Source organism: Haliotis rufescens, unplaced genomic scaffold, assembly GCF_023055435.1.
Source record: "Haliotis rufescens isolate VD_foot unplaced genomic scaffold, xgHalRufe1.0.p SCAF_74, whole genome shotgun sequence".
In the NCBI taxonomy this organism is placed as follows: Eukaryota; Metazoa; Mollusca; class Gastropoda; order Lepetellida; family Haliotidae; genus Haliotis; species Haliotis rufescens.
The window spans coordinates 1,841,064-1,862,246 of NW_025964366.1; the positions used below are offsets into that span (position 1 = coordinate 1,841,064).

Below are 21,183 nucleotides of genomic sequence, written 5' to 3' on the forward strand. Positions count from 1 at the left end.
AACACCAAACCGTAAGCAGAATTACCGGTCAGTTTTGCCGTATCACCGCGAATAGATTTGCTAGGGTCGCTGTCGGCTTCTCGTCTCGCCGAGCACACATCACTGACAAACCGTTGGAAGCACGGTTTCGGAGTGTACTCTACGACCTGATACACGCGATCGACCACCAGACCGTGTTCGAGATACCATCTCAACAAAGGTGTGGCGATCATCATTTTACGCGCCTTCAAACCGCCGACGAGCATGCGCCGCGGTTTTGTGCTTAGGTCGTTCTCCCGAATATAGTCTTGCATATGTTCCCCCAGCACCTCGAACGGAACATCTGCGTTACAGAACAAGGTGGTCATTTCTTCGAAATACTCTCGAGGGGAGAGACGAGTACCGTGGGGGTTCTGTCCAGGGATCCACTGTAGGGGGGTATGGATGTCTGCTTCAACCATGCCAAACAGTTCCCCGGTCAGCACCCCTTGCAAGATCCGACGTTCGCTCACAGCACCTCTGTTGTTGTGATAGAAAGTCGGTCGTTTGGCGTGGATATAACGGGCTAGATCACGATTGTTGCGCAACTGGGCGAGGAACTCGTATTCACGCATTTCTACGAGTTTGTAGCCTTGACTGCGGATAAATTTTGCACGCAACAGTGTGTTCTTGCACCGCTGTTCCAAGACATCTTTCAGTTGAGGATCCCTCCTAGCCTTTTCGGTGAGAAAACAAGGATGGCCGTGAAAATAACATCCGTTATATTCCAGGATTTTCTTGCTGTCTGGAATAAATCCATCCACCAAGTATGGACCGATCCTTTTATCTCGACCCCAGTTTAACTTGTGCTTGATATCTAAACCTTCTGAATCCCTAAGCCAGTCCATCCAATAGAACATGGACATGTACCTGTCCCTCGTCTTGGGTTTAAATTGATTATCTACCCGACGCCGTATGAATGGACCTGTGGGCATGTCTTGATCGATGGCCCACAGGTACAAGGCATTCGCGTCGTAGCCTACAATGCGATGACAGGGTTTAGCCGGATCACTGCGGATGCACGTCTGCCCTGCTTTGTGGAATCTTGTGAATATGATAGAGGGGCCACCGACCACATTTTGTTTGATAGCGTGGTACAGATCTTTGTTCTGTTTATCAAACAGAGCAAAGGTGACCCCCTCTCTCTCGCTCTCCCGGAACAGTTTTTGCCGGGCCACACCGGGCACCGACATGTGGGTTTTAAAGAGGTCTATACCGTCCTCGAAATAAAACCGTTGCATTTCTTTTACGGCTTCGACAAATGGACTTACATCTAAATTGTTATACCACTCGAGGAAATCTCAAAACGTGGACATCCCTTCCCGTCTCCAGACTTCCTCGAGGTCGGTATAATTGTCCTCGTTCGATTTCAAGCCGTCGTCGAGGACAGATTTCTGTTTGAGACTGGAATGCCAAGCCTCGCCCAAAGGTGGAAGCCGTGTTTCTTCCAGCTTGTCGACCTTGTCAAGATACTCGTAAGGGAAAAAAACCTTTTTCTCTTGTACACCGAAAGCTTTCAGAAACTGAGGATAACTTGTTCCGGGAGAGAGATACTGGGTGACATCAAGAAATTTAAAACTCTCGTTACTTTGACACAAGTAACCGTTGTTTTTCTTGACAGTGAACCCGCAAGATTCCGCATCGTCGAGAGGGAGATGTTTGGGTAGCTTTTCCTTGATCACGTTCAAGTCGTAACGAGCTGAGTTGAAACCCAGTATGGGGACTTGAGAACAGTACCCCAAAAGTTTCCCGTACAAACTCGAGAGTTGCTTCCGGAGCAGTGAAAGAGGGTTAACCGGAGCACCCTCTTTCTTCTTCTCATCACCAGACTCGGGCAAACTAGCCAGTCGGGTGTTGAGATAGCCCAGCTGAAAACTCCATTTCTCCGTGGCGAGTTCGTTGACTCTGAAGGCGATCTGAGACATGTACTTTAACATGTCACCGATTAATACATCTTGATCGGCATTGACGATGCAGTGAGGAGAGGTAAACCCCTCCACGTTGGAACACACACTCACAGAAATGGGCCTGTGTTCCTGCATCCACCTCAGTTTCTCGGTGCCCTGGTCGATGGGTTAGAGCAAACATTCAAAGTCGAACACGATAAACCACGGAAAAAATCTCTCTCCGGACTCGACAGATAAACCGTACTCTTCCAACTCGTCAAAGACACTTTTGGTACGCCGGTGGAAACCACCGGGAAAGGACAAGGTCGTTTGACCCGTACACGTGCGTTGGGGTCTTTGAATGTTCTTCGTAGAACAGAAGAGTTTTTCACAGGTGAGGCACTGATAAAGTTTACAATATGTTTTCATATCAGTGATGAGGGACAGCGGTTTAGAAAGATGTCATCGTTAAACCGGCCGCGAGATTTATACAGGGGTTGAGCTATCCCGATCTCGTTGAGAGTATACACAGACTGGTTCACACCGAAGCAACTTTCGAAATGAGAAAAATGATCTGGGTCAAGACCGGTATACTCCTCGGGGCGAACATTGTCCAGAGAAGGAAAAAGTTTACCCCGAGAGTATACCACCCATTGATAGTAAAGAGCTCTAGCAGGTTTTTCTAAAGAACGCCGTGCAGAAGGGTTGCGATGTAGCGCCAAGCAGCGGAAAGCACACAAGTGGTCCTCGTAAAGTTGACCACGTTCATTACGATCTAAAGAAAAGATAGCCTTGTGGTTTTTAATATAGGCCGGGAGTGGGGAGGGGGGATGGCCGAGAGGAAAATTTGTTCTGTACAAGTAAAACTGTACATTCGTGATCAAAACCGGTTTCCATTTGGTGTCGGGACGCTGTTTCAATACATGAGAGCGTAGATCTAGGCTTTCTACTGCTTGACGCAATCGCTCGAGTCCCTTGCGCTCGGTGACATAGATGGGAGATGAAAACACAGCATCATTAACGTAGGGATGGAAATAGCGATAGCGCCCCGTTTCCACGTGACGCAAGATGACACCAAAAGCTAAATTCATTCTAAAACTATAATCTAAAGTTTGATAAATATCCCTGGCACGTTCCATCAACTCACCTATCGAAATGACATTGGTCACGGGAACGTTGAATGTCGAAAGCACGTCCCCGTGATGGTCCGGGGCCAGGATAAACGGAGCGTTCAGGTCATAGGCCTCCTGAAGTCCGGGCTCCGCTACCTGGCCATTTTCCGCGTCCCAAGGGGCCGGATCCTCTCCCCAGGGACGATCCTGGAGCTTGTTCTGCTTCCCGTCGCCACTGCCGGACTGGGGCGGCAAGACCCGATGTCCCTCTATCATCTGATGACGGTAGAGAGACAACCGATCCTCGAAACGCCTATGACACGTCCGGCAGGTAGTACAACCATCCGATGCTGTGATACGGGAACGAGTGGGAGCTGGTGATAGAATAAAATTGTATGAATACTGGGCTCGCATATAACAGCATCGTTCACTCACTCACTCACTCACAACGAGCTCTTATGCTTCAAATAAATTGCATGACTAACATATTGTACAATACTTCCAAAGCGAATACATATGAACACCATGACGAATTGAATTAATACATATAATTCAGGGCTAGCTAAAACCCATAGCTTATAAAATACTATTCAATATCTACCTCCACTAGCACGAGAGTTTCCCGCCCTTGCAAACTGCCCCGAGGAGGTGGATGGTGTAGGCTGGTTTGTAGAGGTTGTCCCTGAAATACAAAACAGTTTACTGAAAACATCACAGTCAATGCTATCTACAAACACACGACACACACATAGTGAAACCCTATGCGGTATGAACCCCGTTAAAACTAACCATGGATGAATGAAGTGATAGATAGATACAAAATAGAACTCACCTCCACTAACCGGTATTGCTCTAGAGGTAGACGGCCGTGCGTCATGACGCGACGTCTGTGTTGCGCCTGTGGAGAAAAAGATATGTTCAATCTATAGCATCTGAGCATATTTTATTCGAGTGAAATGATAAGCTCGAAGTCACGAATGTGATGTTTTCAATACAATAACCAATGTCTTTCACACTTTTACTTCAGATGGCATTATGAACATTCAACTTACCGCTAGAATGACACAGTCGAAAATGCACGGCCAAGTCACGGGGAGAGGGGAACACCTCGGGGCATTTCTGTATGTAGAAATAAAGCAGTGTTCTTAAAGGGACTGTACGAGTTTAGTAAAGATACTCGCTCTAACATAGCATGATGTCCTTGTTTTCAACATAGAATGAACCACATGTGTTTAAATGAAAATTACCTTTTAATAAGCATGGGAAGATAAATAAAAGTCCCACACATATTCGCTTAAATCTAATGAAATTACCCTTACATTCACGAGAATAAACTTACGCTACAACGGTATTCCGATAGGCGTTGTTGCGAGCAGGCAGCGCACTTGTGCTGGTTTAGTTTTTGTTTGGAAGCAAAACTTTTAGAGCATTTCTCACAAACAAAGCGCTGCCCTTCGTGAGCAGACCTCCTGTGGCGGTTCACATTCCTTTCAGAGGAATATAAGTTTCCGCAAACAGGACAGGTGAATGGTCTGAAAGAAATAACCTGTCTATCAATTCACGCTAGAGATTCAACATTGTTTTCTTCATAAAGTTGGTAATGAGAGTTACTCATAATCACTTTTACTAACACATACCTTTTCACTCAGCCTGAAACATGTGTAAGCTGTATAGTATTCTCATTTAATATAAACGAAATAAGTCATTAAGAAATACACTAACGCGTTTGATGGATCCATGTTTCCTTGCTGACTGTTCAAACTGAAATGACGCTCTGATATTCGGGGTGGTGTTTATATAGGCTGCCTTCAGCGTTATAGTCAATGCAGGGTGACGTCACTACCTCGTTGTTGCGCGCCAAACGTAAACTACACCGCTAGCTTGCTGATTGCGTAGTCTTATCTATTTTGTTTCTATTTTTTTTCTATACAGGTTGTCTAACGTTCACGGTGTACAACGTGTAGACCATATTAGATGAATTTGATCCAGCTAGACGTACATTTTTTTTCCCTTACCTACATTACCCGGCGTATATCGTGTTGACACAACCCGTCTCTATTGCGGTATGGTCGTACTTTCAACACACACCCTGCATTCATCAAACCAGATCGCACGCTCTCGCGAGCGCGGTCAATTTGAAACGACTACCTGAGTTGTACACTAATTGTAATTTCTACTAACGCCTGAAATAAACGAAACCATTATGACCAATAAACAATTTGAAACGACGTGGTCACGTGAGTTGTCAAGCGCGCTCAATTCAAACTGGGCTGCTTGTCTATTCAGGGCAGAACGCCATACGCATAGCTCTTTTGAATACCCTTTACTTTTGTTTACTTACAAATTCTTTTCTGTCTTATAAACACACACCTTTCATTCCCCGCCCTTTCCCGACGCGCTGTTGATGCATGAGTCATCCTATCCGATCACGTGACTTGGATCAGCCAATCACCTTCGCATCCGCCTGGATCAACCGGATCAACCAAAACCAGCTCCTGTGCCCTCACTATATACTACTGGTGCAGCTGTCCAGAGAGAGCAGTCCAACACCGAAGTCAGCATCCTTGGCATGGTCGGCAACCCCTCTGAACCTCCTCGTAAGCGACGTTACCGCCAGATCGACGCCCACCCCGGGTCATTGAAGGAGGACCTGGTCAGCCACCATCTGTCTGACACTGACAATACAGACCATTTGTCGGAACTACTTCATCGTTACTGAACATTGATAGGAATATGTACATTTTAAAATTTTAAACATTTTAACTTAACATGCATAAATACGGTAATGGAACTGATGAGCGGTACTTCTCTGTTCTCGTTCTATTTTCCTGGTACCGGGAGCGGTAAATGTGGTGTCAATGAACCGTGTCTGAGCGCTCACTGGTCCCGGGAACGCTACGAAGAGTTGTCCTCTTAAAAATCACATTTGGCGCTTCCAGACGGACACAGTGGTGTACATTATTCCAAAGTGTCGGCCAACACATACAGTTTGGATTTCGAGCCTCCGAACAGAGACAACATTCATTAACGTTGTTGTGTTTTTTCCATTTCAAACATATCATGCGTATTTACCTTCGCTGACGAACTGGAAGAGGACATAAATGTTCACCATCACTCAACCCAGGTGACACGGCACAAATGACAGAAATGTCAGCGTTCGTAGAAGTGGAAAAGATTTCATATTCACTTTTTTTCCTTGTAAATAAGAGGGAGGAAGGGGTTATTTGGGCTTGAGATTAGAGTTTGTTTCAATATGGGCCTGGGCCTGACGGATCGATTCAAGGATTAATATCTTGGCGAATCTGTGATTTGAATTCACAATCAGCGGATCATAGCACGGCGAAGGGATGCAACTTTGAGAGCGGATTATTGCGCTTTATACCACAAGGCTTCATGGAGAAATAAAGTTATATAATTTTATGAAAATATTTGTTTTGTTTGTTTTTGTTTGTTTGTATGTTTAATTGTTTGTTTAGCGCATTATTCCAGCAATGTGAGGGCAGTCTATTGATAATCGAATCTGAACAAGACAATACAGTGATTGACATCATGAACATCGATCTGCGCAATTGGGATGTGATGGCATGCATCAACCAAGTCACTGAGCCTGACCACCCGATCCGGTTATGTTAGCCACCTCTTACGACCTGCATGGGTTGTTGAAGACCAATTGAAAACCGGATCTTCAATGGTGAAAATATTGTTATCAAAACAATGAATCTCAAAATAAATAATATATCTGTCCAACCTACAGCATATTTCACACAATACAGAGAAAACAAGATATGGAAAAGCTCGTAAACATTGACGTACGTAGAGGTGTTAGTGCCCAAAACACAAGATCATGATTCGAACATATTCAATAAGCACAGCTTATTGATCATGTGGCATTTAAAAAAAGAAAAAAACTATGCAAAATTAACACATTTTATTGTAAAACGATTGATGGACAATATTCAAGACAATACTCAAGTTATTTTTCAATTTTTGGCAATGATGCATGACGTGTGATCAACTTTATATGGATACGACAATATGGCTCTGGTCTACATGGAATTCAAGTAAAGCATGGATTTACTACAGTTACAATGTTAAGGTCTGTTAAAGAAGGCGCCTCTCTTCCTACAGGTTCTCATACACGCCCTCTTGTTCCGGAAGTTGTTTTCGTTTCCCCTGCAGCCGCCAAAGTGTAACTCCTCGCACCTTTTGGTGGCTTTGTTGTAGTAGAAACGGTGCACCAGCTCTGAACATGTCCCTGCGTCATGCTCAGTTCGCAAACTACAGGTGTATATAAAGAGGAAATTTCTTGTGTCGAATGAAATATCATGTTTCTCTCATCGAGTGATGTTGGAGTAGATACTCTCCTTTCCCCCGTTACAAGATGAGAGAAACATAATATTTGACGAGACAGTGAAATAACCTATGTCTTATATACTTATTGTGTAGTTGTCTACCGGATTGTTTTTGTCATTGCAAATGTAAAACGTTGAAACATGTAAATTCACCCTATCTAACATGCAGCGGCGTTTCACCACCCCTTGTAATTGTGACTTCAAAAGTAATTCCGAGTTTGCATTATTTATCGTACATTTGGATTTGATAAAATACAAAATCAACTTCAACTAAAAATGTTCTTGAAACCTACGAGAAAGTTGTTGGAAGCGAAGGAATACACGCTGGTCGAGTTACAAAAATGGCGCTTTGCGAAACGAGTCTCCATTGACGAGTTAAATGAGAAATGTACAGTTAATAAGAAAACATTTTCAAGAGAATAACAAAGGCCAAAAGCGATATTAACTCCATAAATGACCATCTCTTTATATTTTGCATTGTCGTTGTGGAACTAACAGTTTATGTACGGGCAAGACAGTTACAATATCGGGAGACACTTAGCGGGGAGATAACTCTTGTACGACAACAGCTACGTCAAAGTGTTGTATTTAATGCAGTGAAATATCAAGTGTTATGTTCACTGCAATACAAATATCATTTTTCTCGAATTTAGAAAACTCTTCCACACTAAAGTATACAATGAAACCAAACACGTGGTCATTCAAACACTTGTTATTGCAATACCTTTAATTTGTGAAGAGTGATTGGATGAGCATGATTGTACGCCGCTTTCGGCAATATCTCAACATTTGCACGGCGCATAACAGCAGAAGAATTTCAAACATTTCTTTCATGCAGAGAACTCAACCAAGGTGATTGAAATGTTTGTTTGTTGTTTAATGCGACTCAACAATATTCCAGCTATATAACGGCGGTCTGAAAATAATCGCAACCAGACAATCAAGTAATTAACATCATGAGCATGGGTCTACGCAGTTGGGATGCGATGACATGCATCAACCAAGTCAACGAGCCTGCCCATCCAAAACCGTTAGTCGCATGAGTTACTGAAGACCAGTTCTAACTCGGATCGTCAAAGGGAATGGAATGAAAAGCACGTACAAACAATGACAATACCAGCATGTAACAAACCCTACAAATCCTGCAAAATATATGTAACACAACAACGGTACGTTATGCCTTATGGTTATGAAATTGTGCCTCGTACAGTTGTGAGATCAGATAAATGAAGTTTGAAAATTTAATAATATTCTTATAAATCTATCAATCCGGATAAAACCGGTCCAAGCTCTGGAATCATAAGTATAGAAAACATATTCTTTTTAGAAATATAGGCGAGGTGTCCAGGCACATGATCAGTTTTTTTGCGGTGTTCAATGTGTTAGGGCAGGAGATGCTCACCCTCTTCGCCAACACCTGGTGTCATCACTGATTTCCAGTGGTCCAATCATATAATTTTCACAGCTATTTGGCCCTTTACGCCAAATGGAATCTGTTTCGGAGGATAATCTAGAGTGGATATTCTCTTGCATTGGCAATATTTATATTTCATTTAAATGGTTTTTAACGTCTCTATTGCATTGCAGGACACCGTGTTGCATTAAGATTTTAATAAGACGACAGTAACAGTGTAGATTTGTAAAAGTATGTGATGAGTACTACTATCGTTAAGCTACGATCATTTGGAGACGCTGTGCGACTTACCTGCCTGTTCTCTAACACAGCGGGGGAATCGGCCAAACAACACCTTACACACCTTGTCATCTGTACATTTCAATTGCTGAAACACATTATGGGTTACACATTAAACGATAGGAAACCATTGCCTGAACGGACTCTGTGGTTCTAATTGATAACTGTCCCCGTCAAAATATGATAAACCCTCAATAGGAGTCACGTTAGGTGAGGTGGTGAATAATTGACGTGTATATGCATGTGTTTGTGACGGGTGCTCCCTTTATGTAGCGAACACATGGTATGTTGATTCATAAACACATCAGTATACTGTAGTCGGAATCGCAGAGCAGCAGAGATTTTGCATGGTTATGAAAAGGGTTTTGATGCTTTTAATAATTCCAAAACAATTTCGTTCGTTGACCTGGATTCTGAAATTTCAGACATTTCAGTCGAAGAAAAGCCAACCCACAGAAGAACAAATATGCCCGCTCTATAGTACTTCCTTCTTATTAGATGCCATTCAAGTAGTGCCCACAAAGTAAAGCCTCTTTTATTAGTCTCCATTCGGAACTGCCGTTTAAGTTTTCGAAATACAGAATACCGATAAGTTGTTCTGGATGCTTTGCTTGAAACGAGAATTCAAAATTTACTAAGTAAGCTGGCTGATTAGAACGTTCACCTGGCGTGACCTCCTGCAGATGGGTTGTCATATTAAAATTATTGCACTTAGCGTCGTGTTGTATGACGCAACTGGGGATCGAACCACCGACTTTCCGCTTATGGAACCAAAAAAGACTTGGCATTAGTGATACGTGTGGTATGAACGGCAGGGGTTCCCGCTAATACCACAAATAACAATAACAATTAACAATCATAACATTAGATCGACCTCATTCAGTACAACACTTCATTCCAACAAAACAAACCCAGAGGACAACGTCAGTATTTGTGTCCCACCTTGCAAATGATTAAAAATGAAGTAAATAGAACGACATTCAGAGTGAGTGTGTCACCTTGATTCTAAAATTACATTTCATTTTGCAAAAGAGAGAAGCTACCATTCTACTCACAGCACAGGTATATTCTGGTCGGCGTGGACACGTACAGTCAGACGGGGCGTTGCCAAACTGACACCCCATCAGGCATCGGAAGGGTCGGAATACACGGCCAAAACCACGAAATGGGCGGGGACCTGCCAAAAGCCAATGGTTCTGAAGTCATTACTTATATACAGAAAGAACACATCACTACAAATGATCAAGTCGAATGTTCGAAAACAATTAGTACCTCCTGGCACAATATAAAAAAAGCAAATCAGTCGATTTCATCCGTAGTACAGGCCAATAAACAATATTACCAGACAGATTACATATTTTTAATTGAATAGGAGAAACAACGTTTGTAGGAGCTACTTCGCTGATGAAGGAACAAGAAGTAGCTCTGAAACGTCGTACAAAGAAAAAAGGAAGTTGCTATCCTAAAAAATGTGTCATATATTCATGTTCTTCCAACTTCTTAATGCCTATCAAAGTCTACATTTACTGTTATCTACCTTGCCAGTCCATGATCGGAATTGGGGTGGGCGTGTCCACAGAAGATGGCATTGTCGTCATTGATGCATCGTCGCCAGACACCAGAGCAACGCTGACACACGTAAGAATGGTAAACGGTACTGTACCGTGTGATGTCATAGTGAATCTGAAAATAATTAAACATTAGCAGATTAAATAGTCTTAAAATGTGTTGGATCGTTATGGGCCAATTGTGTTGAGGTGGGGTGAAATTGGGTTTAATGTCGCGTTCAAAATTATTGCACTTATTGTGAGGTGCATGCACGCGTGTGTGTGACTGCTTGTACTAGTCCGGAATAAATGCCGATTTTATAGTGCTAGCCTACTGAGATACCATGCCGCAGTTTTAACATGACTACCCCACTCAGACACAGTATACTGACTCCGAGCTGGCCAGTCCTTGTTTTAGCCCCTTAATGCCGAGCGCCAGGCAGGGTAATAACAAGTGCCATCTTTCAACGGCTTTTGGTACATATGTATGTACCTTTAAGAACAACAAAAGTAATAAGATAACGAAGGTGGAAACTTAACAAGGGACGGCAATAGTTAATTGACGCTAACAGGTGATTAGTAATTGATAAGTGGTATCCAACACTTTACAGTTCTCTGCTTCATAGCATTTATTCACCCGATGAAGGAGTAAGTATGAACTCCCAAACGTTTTGTTCCTCATAATAAAGAGGTTGGCATCAATTAATTCTCTTCCTTATAAAAAGTAAGGAATAATGTTTGTTCCTTGTATGTATTAATCATAACTCGTGCGACATTGACTTTAGAAGTAATAAATGCACAAAGAATGACAATTGTTATACTTACATCAGACCAGTGGTGTTAACGAATATTATATTCTTGTGTGGTGACGTTTCCTGATGACTCTTATTATATAGACACACGTGTAACGTCATGCCTGACCTAGTTCTCATTTATCATACACAATATGTCATATTTTATCTCTTTCACGCCATGCAGAACCTGCTTGTGAAGTCAAAAAAGACAGGATAAACAAACCGCGGTATAATTGCCCCTGATCGTGTATTGTTTATTCCGGCTGCATCACGCTCAAGATGCATATTTTATGCATGTGAAATATTATTACCATCGCCAGGAGCATGTCGTGGCTTGCTGGTTGATCAACAAGTGGTTTGAATGTCATGTATTGCGCAGTATACATAATTTTATGGAAACAGAAACACTTGTATCGTGATACGTAAATATGATCTTTTTGTGTTTGTGAATCTCGCCATAAACAAGAGATCCGTGTTTTATACTGTTGGAGAATATATGCAACGTTACTATATCATTATTCTTGTATATGACTTGTAAGAACAGAGGCACATACATTTGGCATTTAAAGCTAGGTGGGGAGAAATAAGGTTACACGTCGCGTTCAGTATCGTTGCAATTTCATCGCGACATGTGGATGAGTGTGGGTGTGTGAGTGTGTGAGTGAGTGTGTGTGTGAGTGAGTGTGTGTGTGAGTGAGTGTGTGTGTGTGTGTGTGTGTGGGGGGGGGGGGGGGTGTGAGTGTGAGTGTGTGGGATACCATGCCGTAGTTGAACATAAATACACAGCATACTCGGACTCGGAGTCGAGCAGTCCTTATTTTAGCCCCTTAATGCAGAGCGAAAGGCAGGGTAACAACAAGTACCTTCGTTTAACGTCTTTCGGTATTACGCGGTCGGGGATCGAATCCCTGACCTTCCGCTCTCCGGGCAGACGCTCCACTAGACCACGGAGGCGGTCTTTATAATGCAAAGCTAACACACACCATGTGTATGGTTTTAGTATATGACAGTTAATAAGTAACATAATGATAAAAATAATAATTAACATAAACCACGGTAGTTATAATAAGAGGACACGAGTGACCATGCAGTCAAAAACGACGCAATTCGCTGTGAAGGGTTGAGCCAAGGGGCTCTACTGGCCTTATGTTCCTCGAGGGATGATACGTATGTTTTCCTGTATGTCGAGTACTATTTCAGCAGCACCTGCCTTTGGTGTCTTTTGACATGCAATCAAGCGTGCTCTTTCTATGAATACAGCGTCAAGTGGCTCTTGTTCAAAAGTTGTTTGATCAGGATTACAACATTCAATGCCTCAGTACGGCCTTCATCACGTTTTACGACCAACATGTGGAGGAAATTTCCAAATATGATGCATGCCTGGCTATTGTGATGTTTTGTGCAATTCTATATTTTGGCGTGCACCATTACCGTGTGTGTTTTAGGTGAACACTTGACATGCCTTTGCGTGTGTTAGTGACGGGTGTTCCCAGTGGGGCAGCATACGTTCACCTTCGCGTATAATCACTATTTGATAGATTCATAAGCACATGTTAATGATATATTCGTACACGGCACTGCGATCTCTTTAGGCGGCAATGCTTGACGTAAAAGGCGACTAACGGGATCGGGTGGTCAGGCTCGCTGACTTGGTTGATATATGTCATCGATTCCAATTGCGTAGATCGATGCTCATGATGTCAATCACTTGATTGTCTGGCCCAGACTCGATTATTTTACAGACCGCCGGCATATAGCTGGAATATTGCTGAGTGCGGCGTTAAACAACAAACAAACAAATATGATTAAGAAAGGGTTGTGATAAACATGATCATAAACTGCCCTTTTAAGGCGCTTCAACAGACCCGCTCCTACCGTCACTTCACTTATCTAGTTGCGCTTATAAGTGTAAAGATTGATGTAACAAAACAATATCACTATCAACTTTTGCCCTGAATCTCTATATAAAGCTCCATAAAACTCCGTACCAGGAGAGATGGATTGTAGGGTCTAGCAAATGTACCAACAAATTCTTGTCGCAAAAGATTAACCCTAACTCTAAGAACAATCAAAGAAGGTCTTTTTGTTCCTGGAATCCTGGCAACGCACAAAGATGAGTATATTATAATGACAATGGAAAAGGGAAAGCTTTGGTTATGGCAATAACAAATGTGACGACCATGTCATAGCGCTCACATTTATCGGATCGGCATTGTTGGCCACGATGTTAATAACAGAGAACACGGAAATGACAAGTGAGTGAGTGAGTAAGTATAGTTAAACGCCGCTTTGAACAGACTTCCAGTTGTACTACGACGTATCAGCTTATTGTGGGAGGAAAGCCACGAGGTGATGCAGGTCTCAGACGTTTACCACTTCGGTGAGAGCCACGAGCACGGGTATGGTGATGAAAAACCTAGAAACATAATCTGGACGAACCGGGATTCGAACCCACAGTCATAGGTTTCTGGTGTGTCCAAGGGACGCAAAATGTACTTATTTGTATCCTACTACACATCAACATGAATGTACAAATCCATTTCTAAATGAGAGTATAATCTGTTGCTATCATGCGCTTTACGGTATGAAATATGTATGCCTCTTTACGAAATAAACTGATTGACCTGATAGCAAGTGGCCAGTCCTTTGAAAGTTATCATGTATGACAACATTTGATACTGGGAACCTTAAATCTACAAAAGTGGAGAGTGAGTAAGCTGGGCTTAATGCAGTTACATCACGCCCTGTCAGCTTCCGTGTAATGTTGGGGAAAGCCCTGTTGTGGCTTATTCTTCCATGAATCCCCAACAATTGAAAGAATTCTCAAATGTCCAAGGTGGACATGCCTGATTTCTATTACAGATAGACGTGTATTTAATGTATCAGGTTGTGTTTGAAATGCGTAAGTGAGTGAATGGATTTAACGCCGCTTTGAACAGTATGCCGTTTATATAACGGTATAAGTGATACAGGCCTCAGACGATTTAAATTACCACTTTGATGAAACCCATCAGTATGGGTATGGTACTGACAAACCTTAGAAGACCTGGCCAAATGATGTCAATAGTATTGATTTAGACGTGCGGTTATAATACCACTGGACATTTAAAGCTGATAACTGACCAGTATGACGTCCAACCAAGGCATTTACTTTACTATTGGTGTTTGATAGGACACTGTGTGGCGTGTGGCAGCTCATTGCAATGCGAGTGTTACGGTTTTAAGCTTTCAATTTCGTCGAGAGACCCGATCTAAATAATATACTCCACAAACAATTGTTTGTGATCTTCCACCTTAACCCATGCTAGAAAATATCTCAGAATCCACGAACGTTCAACTATCCTTGTCCTTTTTATTTTGTTTGTTTGTTGTTTAACGCCGATCTCAGCTATCCTTATCTGACAAAATGATGAAGATATCACCATAATAATTTCTCCGAATATCAGTTAATGGCCGGACCTATCGTCAAGCATCTATTAAGCGTCAGAGCTATCGATAATTAACAACAAAAGCATTGTCAACAAAGATTGAAAGATAGGGAAAAGTATTTATTCAAGATTGCAGGACATTAATTCATGATTACGCTCGCTGGGAAACTGCTTCACCTGAAAGTAAAAGCATACGTTTAGTACGTTATCCGGCTGTACATCATCAGTACGGATCTGAGGATCACACTGGATGTATGGTGGTATAATGGTTGGATTTCTCACGACAATATATAACTGATATTTTCGTCATGGTACACTGTTAAGCCTTCATTCTATCGACCCCGGTTATACAGACTCGATTACTCACAAGCCACGGTGATAGGGCTGCATATTTGCTGATTACATGATTTAATGAACCATTTAATGGGGGGAGGGGGAGTGGAGAATTAACCCAGAATATATTTGAAAAATAGAATTATGCTTCAGACTGTTGACAAAAAATACATTGTTGCAAGAAAAGTTCTTTAGGCTCGATTTTCATAGAGGACTGGTCAGTTCGTTATGTTTGAAACATCCCCAACAGGTATAGGAGTTGAGATAATGGATAATGGATACTGATTGCAAAATGGTACATGCTCTGACCACTTTGTACCATCACATGTACCAGTACAATTTAGCCTTTCGAACCGACATGACAAGAAGCAATGTTGCCCATATACCCTCTGGCGTGAATTGTGCATGTGTTCAATGCATCCATGCTTATTTAAATAATTATAAATTGCTGCTTTGCCGGCATGTCATTTCAAAGGTAGGAAATATAAATTCAAGTTTATGGAAAGGTTCGTCGAACAAAAACAGTTAACTCAAAGGGTATGTCACATTCATATAACTTACATTTAGACAGATGCGCTGGAAGAGCATCTGTTCGACCTCAGTTAACGCTACCGTTACCCGCCGCCATTGCCATTGCCGTTACCGTTGCCGTTGCCATTGCCGTTACCGTTGTCTTTGCCATTGCCGTTACCGTTGCCGTTATCATTGCCGTTACCGTTGCCATTGCCGTTACCGTTGTCTTTACCGTTGCCATTGCCGTTACCGTTGTCGTCATATTTGTCATCATTGTTCCCTTCGTCACATTCTCCATAGCCGTTCTCACCGTTGCCATTGCCATTGCCGTTCTCACCGTTGCCATTGCCATTGCCGTTCTCACCGTTGCCATTGCCATTGCCGTTCTCACCGTTGCCATTGCCGTTGCCGTTCTCACCTTTGCGTCTGCACCTCCTTTTACGAGGAGCGCTTAGGGCGACAGCGCAAACACATGCCAAGACAAGGAGAAATACGGCGAACTTCATGTCTGCTGTTCAAATACCTGTGAAGTAAGAAAGACTCTTCAATGTCATTCATGTGCTGATAAAATCTTGTTAAGACTTGCCATCAAACCCTCACTACCTCTCATTGCCATGATTTAATTGACAAACAAGTGACAAACAACATGAATGACTTATATTTAAGACATCGTTTACATTTAATCACGTATAATTAGATTCCTTCATCCTGCATGCTAGTTTATGGTAGTAAGTGAGTATGGTTTTTCGCCGCTTTTAGAAATATTCCAGCAATATCAAGGCGGGGGACACCAGAAATAGGCTTCACATATTGTACCCATGTGGGGAATCGAACCCAGGCCTTCGGCGTGACGAGCGTACGCTTTAACCACAAGACAACCCCACCGCCCCTTATAACAGTGAACACAGACACCACTATTTGAAGTATCCCCGTACTCGCATCTCTAAGACACGAGTTCCAAAACACGGACCTGACAAATTCATAGATATCGACAATCTGGAATCATTGCATGGACTTCTTTTTTCTTGCTATGCGACATTTCGTTACTTTGCATTGGAAGACTAATTAAAGAAATTGAAATCCATAATGATATAAGTCAGCCTCAGTGAGGTGTCGCGTTCAAGCTTATTGCACTTATAAAGCGATGTGCATGCACGTGTGCGTGTGTCGAAGGGTGTGGTGTGCTTGTGATAATCCGGACTAATGCTGGTGTTATAGTTCTAGCCTACTGAGATACCATGCTGCATTTTCAGATTGACTACCCAACTCAGTCACAGTATACTGACTCCGAGTTGACCACTATCATTTTGTCCCCTGAATGGCGAGGGCCAGGCAGGTTAACTACAACTACCATCTTTTAACAAGTACCATCTTTCTTGGGTAAGACCCGCTCAAGGGATCGAACTACCGACCTTCCGATCTCCCACCGGACCCCCTATCCACTAGACCACGGAGGATGCCTCCTATCAATGCAGACAAGATTGGCTTATGGATAATTCGCAATTCGCTGTACTGAGCGAAGTCCCTTGGGCACAACAGAAACCTATGATTGTGGTTTCGAATACCAGTTCGCCCCGATTATGTTTCTAGGTTTGTCAGCACCATACCCGTGCTCTTCGGTTTCACCAAAGTGCTAAACATCTGAGACCCGCATCACTTTCCTCCAACACTAAGACACGCGTCAAACCTAACTCACTCATTCACTCTCTAATCATCGCCTACTAACAGTGAGGGCAGCACGTGTTCGGCTGAGCATGTCCTGTTCAACTGATAACACTGTCAGTGCGTATGGTTAGCGTAAAAAAATGACTTACTAATGCTTTACTAAGATTTACTAATGGTTTACGAAGATATACTAATGGTTGAACATGTTAAAACTGTACTTACAATTTCACTACAGCTCAGATCGGACACAGTTGCGGGAGAAGTGCGGGATGCAAGGATATCGAAATGATCCCCCTTTATACCTTTTGTTGGTTTTCCACGTGACTGATTATGGCGATATTTTTTTTACAAAGTTGACATATTTCGTGGATGAGGACGTCTTTATGTTGTGCAACAGCGACATTTAAGGGTCTGTACCGAAACGTGACTATTACAGCAAAATAAAGAAGTAGTTTTCTATAAATGATTTTAACCTTGTCAGTCCGTCATCTACTAAAATAGGCCCTTGATCATTTCTGACAACCGGCAAGAAAATAATGCTTACTTTATATTTGGAAGGTTTCATCCTGTTGTATACATGCAGTGCCGAAATGTAGACACTCACCACATTGCATGCAGGGCCGAAATGTAGACACTCACCACATTGCATGCAGAGCCGAAATGTCGACACTCACCACACTGCATGCAGTGCCGAAATGTAGACACTCACCACATTGCATGCAGAGCAGAAATGTCGACACTCACCACATTGCATGCAGAGCCGAAATGTAGACACTCGCCACATTGCATGCAGTGCCGTAATGTAGACACTCACCATATTGTATGCAGTGCCTAAATGTCGCCACTCGCCACATTGCATGCAGTGCCGAAATGTAAATACTCACCACATTGTCTTTAATAGAGTATGGTCCTCATCTAAATGAATGGTTGTCATCATATATATATTTTGGTGCATGTTTTGCAAATAATTTATCTTGGTCAAAACTGTTATAGTGTAACATCCCATCTGTTTTCCATCTTGAAATCACTTTAGGATATAAACCTCTTCCTTATACACTTTTTTCCAAAACAAATGGGGCATGGATGAAATTAAAGAAATAGAAGCTGAACTCATACTTGATGTAGAAGATCCCTAGCAATCAAATTCTCACGCCGAATCATGTCGCACTTGGAGAATGTGGTAGATATCTATATTATATATTAGCGTTTAAACGTTGTATTAAATATTGGCGTGAAGTAATAACAAATTCAGATTCACAGTATCCATAAAAGTTATGAAAAGATATATCAGGCATAATGGAAAAAAAACCCTGATAAAGTCAAAGATAAAGTCTCATCTTTAAAAATATGGATAATGGATATTTGAGAAAACCAGAGACTCGAGTCAAGAACATTTAAGAAATATATCAGAATTAATTTATAGATTAAATACTACCCATCAACAGGAAGATCCGGGATAGAATAGGTCTTCAGCAACCCATGCTTGCCTTGAAAGGCGATTATGCTTGTCTTAAGAGGCGACTAACCGCCATCTAGCTGGAATATTGCTGAGAGCCGCGTTAAACAACAAACAAACAAACAAACATCAACAGGACTGGCATGCTCAATTGTGTGGTATTACTAATATGTTTCATTATTCATCGTTCAAGAATCAATTTTCTGTTGAGCCTGATATAAATGCAGTAAGAATAAGTAAATTCAGGTATGCTATTACACAGTTCCGCTGTAGCTCACATCAGTTATTTTTTTGAGACAGGTAGATATGTACATGTACCTAGACAGCAAAGACTGTGCAAGGTATGAAATCAAGGCTATGTAGAGACGGAGTACCCTGTTTTGCTCATCTGTAATGTCTAACATGATCTCAGCCAATGAGTTCCAGAAATATTATGTGTGTAGCAGGGCGTGGAGTCATCCCACTGATGACATCCTTACCTTGTCAGCTTGCTGACGGGGTTAATCTCTTTGGTCATGTGGAAGAGGCGTCCGACTTCTGATTAGAAGGTCCGTGTTTCGAATCCAATCACGGCACTCGGAAATTTTATGGCAGCTACATTGGCGCCAAACGTGGGACTGAGCACTTTCATTTTAAATTTGAGCAAAATAAGTCTCATTACCCTACTATTCGGTCCGGGACGTGCCTTCTGTTGACGGGGAAGTAAATTTAGCGGCCATAAAATTTCCGATTTCTGTTTAGAAGTCGGACGCCTTGTCCACATGACCAAAGAGGTTAACCCCGTCAGCAAGCTGACAAGGTAAGGATGTCATCTGTGGGATGACTCCACGCCCTGCTACATGTCCATCCTGGAAACATTTAACATTATCATGTCTACTTCAAATGAAACAATTTCAAGACATTTTACTACCTTTATTTACCACGGAAAGAATGTTTTAAAACTATTATTATGATTCAAAAGTCTAGACAGTGTCATGATGTATGATCGGACTGAGCTGTGTACTGTACTATACAATGTACCATGGGTCGATGGCCTCCTGTACTGAATAAAGAATAAGTGAACTTTAAATCTTGCATTTGCTTCAGTTTGTGACGGTGCCACAGGTGGGGCAGGATACGCTCACCTTTTCGCGAACACCTGGTATCATCACCTATTGATGGTGATTCATCGACGCTTTCACATGATATGGTTGGAATTGTGCAATTTTGGTGGACATTTCTTATGACTACTAAAATGTTTGTTTGTTCTTCAGCGCAATATTTCTGGTATATAATGGTGGTCTGTAAATAATATAATACGGATCAGAGAATCCAGAGCATCGATCCACGCAGTTTGGATACAATGACATGCAATCATCCAAGTCACTGAGTCTGACTGCCCGATCAATTAGGCGATTTATATGACAATCACAGATTGTGAGGGACCTATATTCCTACCCGGAATGAGAAGAATATAATCCATGTGTCAAACCGTATGAAGCAAAGTGAAGAATATATTTAACATAATAATGATATCTTTCGGTGCTGCCTCGTGGGGACCCGTGGTAGAATGTGTCCCCAGCACCCTACTGCTTGTCATAAAAGGCGACAAATTTGGGCAATCCGTTTGCCGTGGGTTGCGCCCCTCTATCGGTGGAAGAAGGTAGTCTGGCACTGGTTCCAAGAGGACGGTTCCTTTGCCCAACACACCACTTGGACCCTAACTTCACCTGGACGGGTGTTAGTTTTGGCCCGGTTCTATCAATCGGCTGGTTGTGCCATGCCCTGAGCATGTTAAATTTCAATTTTGAATAAATGCTGATATTCATCATAGTAATTATGGGAAAACATCACATGTTTGAATATTTTATAAATCTGCCTAGAGTCGTATGCCAGAAGGCGGTTCTCATTGGCCAATCTGGCTATAAATCAACCTCCAGGTTATGTTTGACTGCAGATTACTGTCAAGACAGAACCAGTCTGACTTTAATTCGGTTTGTCAAGTTTGCTTGAGTCAGACATCCCTGTATTACTCACCAGCCATCACTCAACCCTGGCGACACAGCACAAATGTCAGAGCTTGAAAGACAGAAATGTCGGCGTTCATATTCACTTATTTCTTTGTAAATAAGAGGGGTAAGGGGATTTTAGCTTAAAATCAGCGTTTGTTTCAATATAAATATCCATGGGTCTGTGCCTGACAGATCGATACAAGGATTTATATCTTGGCGAATCTGTGATTCGAATTCACAATCAGCGGATCATAGCACGGCGAAGGGATGCAACTCTCGACAGCGGATTAGTGGCTTTATACCACAAGGCTTCGCCGATAAATAATGTTATATACTTTTATGAAAATATTAGTTTGTTTGTTTCTGTTTGTTTGTCTGTTTATTTGTTTGTTTAA

General features: G+C 42.2%; 3 protein-coding genes across 4 annotated transcripts; all 3 read right to left on the reverse strand.

Moving 5' to 3' along the window:
- Positions 1 to 1,061: 1,061 nt before the first annotated feature.
- LOC124126724 lies at positions 1,062 to 6,521 on the reverse strand. 2 transcript variants are annotated; one of them, XM_048388583.1, is made up of 6 exons: positions 5,469 to 6,521; positions 4,356 to 4,548; positions 4,069 to 4,135; positions 3,849 to 3,914; positions 3,618 to 3,698; positions 1,062 to 3,390 (listed from the first exon to the last, which is right to left on the reverse strand). In XM_048388583.1, the coding sequence occupies exons 1-6, from the start codon at positions 5,474 to 5,476 to the stop codon at positions 2,330 to 2,332; spliced, it is 1,476 nt and encodes a 491-aa protein (XP_048244540.1). In that variant the 5' UTR covers positions 5,477 to 6,521; the 3' UTR covers positions 1,062 to 2,329. The 2 variants fall into 2 exon arrangements, with proteins under 2 accessions (XP_048244540.1, XP_046346186.2); XM_046490230.2 differs by having other exon boundaries at positions 5,387 to 6,521.
- Positions 6,522 to 6,929: 408 nt separating this feature from the next.
- LOC125376757 lies at positions 6,930 to 11,515 on the reverse strand. Its single transcript, XM_048388584.1, has 5 exons — positions 11,434 to 11,515; positions 10,599 to 10,744; positions 10,117 to 10,238; positions 9,074 to 9,149; positions 6,930 to 7,294 (listed from the first exon to the last, which is right to left on the reverse strand). The coding sequence occupies exons 2-5, from the start codon at positions 10,735 to 10,737 to the stop codon at positions 7,149 to 7,151; spliced, it is 483 nt and encodes a 160-aa protein (XP_048244541.1). The 5' UTR covers positions 10,738 to 10,744; positions 11,434 to 11,515; the 3' UTR covers positions 6,930 to 7,148.
- A 3,414-nt stretch (positions 11,516 to 14,929) lies between these two features.
- Positions 14,930 to 17,640, reverse strand: LOC125371621 (aspartate and glycine-rich protein-like). Its single transcript, XM_048388594.1, has 3 exons — positions 17,564 to 17,640; positions 15,725 to 16,199; positions 14,930 to 15,007 (listed from the first exon to the last, which is right to left on the reverse strand). The coding sequence occupies exon 2, from the start codon at positions 16,180 to 16,182 to the stop codon at positions 15,778 to 15,780; it is 405 nt and encodes a 134-aa protein (XP_048244551.1). The 5' UTR covers positions 16,183 to 16,199; positions 17,564 to 17,640; the 3' UTR covers positions 14,930 to 15,007; positions 15,725 to 15,777.
- Between the last annotated feature and the right edge of the window lie 3,543 nt (positions 17,641 to 21,183).

What these genes read in the sequence shown, in the direction of transcription:
- LOC124126724 (XM_046490230.2), bottom strand. Translation starts at nt 5,433, where the DNA reads ATGACTCATGCATCAACAGCGCGTCGGGAAAGGGCGGGGAATGAAAG. An exon ending in GAAAGGGCGGGGAATGAAAG is followed by an intron (nt 4,549 to 5,386) that starts GTGTGTGTTTAT and finishes TATTTCTTTCAG; the next exon opens with ACCATTCACCTGTCCTGTTT. An exon ending in AAACTCTCGTGCTAGTGGAG is followed by an intron (nt 3,391 to 3,617) that starts GTAGATATTGAA and finishes TTCTATCACCAG; the next exon opens with CTCCCACTCGTTCCCGTATC.
- LOC125376757 (XM_048388584.1), bottom strand. Translation starts at nt 10,737, where the DNA reads ATGACATCACACGGTACAGTACCGTTTACCATTCTTACGTGTGTCAGC. An exon ending in GACCAGAATATACCTGTGCT is followed by an intron (nt 9,150 to 10,116) that starts GTGAGTAGAATG and finishes AATGTGTTTCAG; the next exon opens with CAATTGAAATGTACAGATGA. An exon ending in CTGTGTTAGAGAACAGGCAG is followed by an intron (nt 7,295 to 9,073) that starts GTAAGTCGCACA and finishes ATACACCTGTAG; the next exon opens with TTTGCGAACTGAGCATGACG.
- LOC125371621 (XM_048388594.1), bottom strand. Translation starts at nt 16,182, where the DNA reads ATGAAGTTCGCCGTATTTCTCCTTGTCTTGGCATGTGTTTGCGCTGTC.